The sequence below is a fragment of the Sparus aurata genome, chromosome 2, assembly GCF_900880675.1.
Source record: "Sparus aurata chromosome 2, fSpaAur1.1, whole genome shotgun sequence".
Classification (NCBI taxonomy): Eukaryota; Metazoa; Chordata; class Actinopteri; order Spariformes; family Sparidae; genus Sparus; species Sparus aurata.
The window spans coordinates 1,734,769-1,739,504 of NC_044188.1; the positions used below are offsets into that span (position 1 = coordinate 1,734,769).

General features: G+C 47.5%; 1 protein-coding gene across 1 annotated transcript; it reads left to right on the plus strand.

The window, feature by feature from the left end:
- The first annotated feature begins 129 nt into the window (after nucleotides 1–129).
- Nucleotides 130–4,160, plus strand: parlb (presenilin associated, rhomboid-like b). The gene is made up of 10 exons (XM_030398251.1): nucleotides 130–294; nucleotides 1,456–1,672; nucleotides 1,735–1,875; nucleotides 2,263–2,311; nucleotides 2,455–2,550; nucleotides 2,640–2,789; nucleotides 2,874–2,944; nucleotides 3,052–3,153; nucleotides 3,260–3,357; nucleotides 3,601–4,160. Exons 1-10 carry the CDS (start codon nucleotides 218–220, stop codon nucleotides 3,716–3,718), a joined length of 1,119 nt encoding a protein of 372 aa, XP_030254111.1. The 5' UTR covers nucleotides 130–217; the 3' UTR covers nucleotides 3,719–4,160.
- The last annotated feature ends 576 nt before the right edge of the window (nucleotides 4,161–4,736 follow it).

Sequence of the window (4,736 nt, forward strand, 5' to 3'; positions counted from 1 at the left end):
CTTTTATTTTACTTTGAAAGTCCCTAGCGGAAGTTCTGGGTAGTGTATTTGACGCTGACGTCACTCGGGTGTGTTATTATGTTGCTCCAGGTGAGCAGTGGCGGCTTCAGTCCTCCAGGTGTCGCTGTTATTCCTCCGCTCGGCTCTCGGAGCGTCACGTTGACCCGGACATGATCGTCCCGCCCGGGTCGGTCCGCCGGGGTCACCGGGCTCCACCATGGCGTGGAGGAGCTGCACCGTCCTGCTCAGACTGACCGGAGGAGATGTTTCCCGGAGCTCTGTGAGGGGCGGCAGGTCAGTCAGCACCGCCGGAGGGAGGCGGCCGGCTCCGGCTGACAGACGGACGGAGCCCCGCTGCTCGGAGTTAGCTCTGTTAGCTCTCAAGGACAGTTATTTATAACCGGGGGTTAGCCGGCTAACGTTAGCCGCGCAGCTAACAGAGCTAACTTCTGTTTGTTTGTGTGTTTGATTGTTTAACTTGTTCCAGTTTGATTTCTCTTCATGATTCATTAATTTAATGATCAGCTTCTTCTTAATATTTTATCATTTTTTATATTTAAACATGATAAAATATTGATCTTCAGCTGAACTGTTTTCATTTTCAGTTCTTGTTTGTGATGTCAGCAGATAAAAATACATTTGACTCACTTCTGTTTCATGTATTTCAGATTTTTACGCTGCAAAACACTGAATATATATCAAACTAGTTAATATAAACCATGTGAACCTTCAGAGCGGAGTTGGATCTGAATTGGAGCAAAAAACTAAAAAACGTCATTTCTGTGAGCTAGCTCATCTTAGCATGTGCTAATGTATAATTATATGTTATAGTTATATGTATGATATGTGTAAATACAACTGGAATACATGTCTGTACTAAAATACATGTACATCCATGAGGAGCGTGAGTTCAAATAAAGTTAACATTTCAACTTTCAAACTTAATCTCCACATCAGTAATATTCTCCTCACACCAGACTCCATTCAAAAAATGTGCGTTTTATGTGATTTGCTGTGAGGAGAAACTTTCAGAGATGTATGCAGATTTTAAATATGTAGATATTTTACTTCGCCTCTTTGTCGATGCTGTAACAGATATATGCACATATTATTTTCCATGTAATTGCAGAGAACACTCCTGTAGCAGAATTAACATATTATTATTATTATTATTATTATTATGACTGTTACCTTGCAGATGTTTCATGCTTTTCAAAGTGTCGACGTTCACTTGGAAAAAAAATAAAATAAGACTTTGTGTCACGTGTGCACAGTTGAAGTGAATCGTATCTTCCTCTGGTTGAAATGAATCGTTCTGTCAGTTTTTTCTTTCTAAAATAGTCGATTAAAATTATTAAACCATCTGATGACGACAGGAAACAACATGGTCTCTGTTGTAAACCAGCAGCTGCCTCAGCTGCAGGATGTTGCTGAGCTTCTCTGTCTGTCCACCAGGTGGCCTCACAGCCTCCAGCAGAGATGCGGCTTCAGGAAAGCCGGCAGGAAGCCAGAGTCCAGGCGGGCGGAGGAGGAGCTAGGCCCCGCCCACACACAGCCCCCTGAGGCCGCCGCCCCCCGTCGGACCTCCACCCCCCACTTGGAGCAGCAGGCTCCGCCCAGCTCCCCTCGCGCCTTCGGCCGCCTCCTCCGACCGCTGGTCTTCACCGTGGGGGTAGGTGATGTTTGAGATGATGTCATCAGTGATGTCACGGACAGGTGTTAACTCCATGTCAGTTTACAGGCTGCTCCTTCGGCTCGGCGGCCATCTGGCAGTACGAGACGCTCAAGTCCAGAGTCCAGAGCTACTTTGATGAGATCCGAGCTGATTGGCTGGAGAAGCTGCGGCCCCAGAAACGAGGAGACTTCCGTAAAGAGGTGAGAGGGAGGAGTCACAGCTGTGACATCACACGAGGCCGAGGAGGCGTCACTAATGTTCTCTGATCCAACGTGAAGAGAGTTTAAAGAAGAGCAGAATGTTTAACACACCTTCGGTCCGCACGCCTCCGTGTGTCAGGACATCCGGACTCCTGTAACTTAGGAGTTCTGGTTCTGATGTGATGATCATCAGGATAACGACATGATTGGCCACGCCCCTTTCATCTGACCTTTATCCAGGAAGAAAATGAACACATCATCAACATCTGGTCCAACAGTTCAGATCTGGCTCCACATCAGCTGTGAGCTGTTTGTGTTCATATGTTCTCTGTTGGATTAACTGATCGTGCTCACAGTCTGATCTCTGATTGGCTGTTTGTGTTTCAGATTAACCAATGGTGGCAGAGCTTGAGCGAGGGTCAGAGGACGGTCACAGGTGAGAGCACACATCCTCAGACCCGAACACATTCAGTCACAGCAGTGACATCAGAATGAAGCCAGAACTTTAAATGTCTCTACGACATCAACTCTCTAACATCCAGATTCTGACAAACTTCTCCTTTTCTGTTTTTTTCCCAGGGATCATTGCTGCTAACGCTCTGGTGTTCCTCTGTTGGAGAGTCCCGTCTCTGCAGCGCACCATGATCAGATACTTTGCAGCCGACCCGGCGTCCAGTGAGTGTCGTCCTGTCACAGACGAGCTGAACGTCTGTCGTCGTCTGTTGACGTCAAGGTTTAACGTCTCCGTGTTTGTCGTCCTGCAGAGACGCTGTGCTCTCCCATGCTGCTCTCCACCTTCAGCCACTTCTCTTTCTTCCACATGGCGGCCAACATGTACGTCCTCTGGAGCTTCTCCACCAGCGCCGTCTCCATGCTGGGCAGAGAGCAGTTCCTGGCCGTCTACCTGTCTGCAGGTACGCAGCGGAGCGTCAGCGGGCTGGTAGCGGGATGTGATTGGTCCTCTCAGTGGCTGATGTTTGTCTCTTGTGTTTGTTCAGGAGTCATTTCTACGTTCGCCAGTTATGTTTGTAAGACGGCCACAGGAAGGTTCGGCCCGTCTCTGGGAGCCGTAAGTACCGACGTCGCTGTGTTTAAAGGAGTCTGAGCTCACAGCTGAAGAGTCTCAGTGGTTTATAGTTTTGTTCCAGCATCCTCTGAGCGGTTTGTGTGTTTCAGTCTGGAGCCATCATGACCGTCCTGGCAGCCGTCTGCACCAAAATGCCAGAAGCCAAACTGTCCATCATCTTCCTGCCCATGTTCACCTTCAGTGCTGCCAACGTGAGAAGTCTTCTGTCGTGTCATCATTACTGACGAGCCTGAATTAAAGTGAAACTAAAACCCTCCAGCTGACGGATTCATCATGAACGTCTCTGTTCTCCTCCAGGCTCTGAAGGGCATCATCGCCATGGATACGGCCGGTCTGGTGTTGGGATGGAAGTTTTTCGACCACGCTGCTCATTTAGGAGGAGCCTTGTTCGGAGTGTAAGTCAGCGATTTGACCAATCACAGCAGCCGCTCAGACAGTCGGCAGGCTGTAGTTCCTCCGGCGGCCACAGGAGGCGCCAGAGTCTCCGGACCTGAACGCATCCTGCAGCTGTTCTCAGTGTTTCAGTTGAAGTTTAAATCTGTTTTTGTGGTTTTTTTTTAACCTGATTTCTTCTTCGAGGAGAGAGACGTGTTTCTGACATCATCTCCCATCATGCTCTCTGTTCCCCTCTCCTCCAGCTGGTACATCATGTTCGGTCACGAGCTGATCTGGAAGAACCGAGAACCTTTTGTTAAACTTTGGCACGAGCTGAGAACTCGAGGAGGCCCAGGAGGAGACGGAGGAGGAGCTGCGTAGCCGCCGGGGCTGATGGGAAATAAAAGCCTGTAAAGATGTATAAATGTACAGACGAACAGAGAGAAGACGGACGGTTCAGCTCCGCCACGATGACATCACGTGATGATGTCACACCTGGAGCAGAAGAATGAGTCATGTCCATATTTATAAAAATGATGATTAATTATTATTATTGATATGAACGATTCGCTGCAGAGACTAATTAACAAGCTTGATTCAGTTACCATGGCGACGGAGCAGAAACCGGGACTGACAGTAATTTTTAATGTTTGATTGTTTTTTTGTTAATTTTTCAGCCAATCAAATGTCCAGACTGACAGCTGATGAACTGATGACGTCACTCGTTCTGCTGATTGATTACTGACGAGTCTGACCTCAGATCAGCGTCATCGCTGGTTATTTATGTTTGTTGTTCTTTCAAATAAAACTGTAAAATGATGAACGCTGACTCGACAATTTGATTATTTGAGCCTGAAACAGAACCAGAACCGATTCTGTCAGCAGCTTCTCCACTGTGACGGTAAACTCAACATCGAGTAACGACAGTAAACTTACGGGTCGACCCACGAGGCGTTTCAGGACCGATACGGATTATTAGAAGTCAACAAGACTGAGAACATTTTCTGACTGATGTTAATAAAACATGATGTGTTCAGACTCTACATGCATCTCATCAGTAACTAGTTACTCTGCAGGTGTGTGACTGTGTTCTCTGGGTGAGAAGAAGCTTCAGAACCGAATCAGAACATTTTACATGAGTTTGTTTCATCTGACAGAGAAATCAGATAATGTGAAACCACCATGCAAACATGATAATGGGCACGTTCAAGTTGACCTCCTGCTGCCTGGTCACATCAGCGAGATCTGCTGGCGACAGCAGGGGCGGGGCTACAAACGCTGCTATGAAGTCGGACACTCTCTCTTCCCGTAGACGTGACGTGACCTGGCTGAGGTTGCGGTGTTTGCCTTCTTCGTCTGCGAAGAAGTGGAGGAAATTGAAATTCCATTAATGTTTGAT

Excerpts from the sequence above, each read along its gene's own strand:
- parlb (XM_030398251.1), top strand. The coding sequence starts at position 218 with ATGGCGTGGAGGAGCTGCACCGTCCTGCTCAGACTGACCGGAGGAGAT. Across the intron at positions 1,876-2,262 it reads GAGGAGACTTCCGTAAAGAG|ATTAACCAATGGTGGCAGAG; the intron begins GTGAGAGGGAGG and ends TTTGTGTTTCAG. Across the intron at positions 3,358-3,600 it reads GGAGGAGCCTTGTTCGGAGT|CTGGTACATCATGTTCGGTC; the intron begins GTAAGTCAGCGA and ends CCTCTCCTCCAG.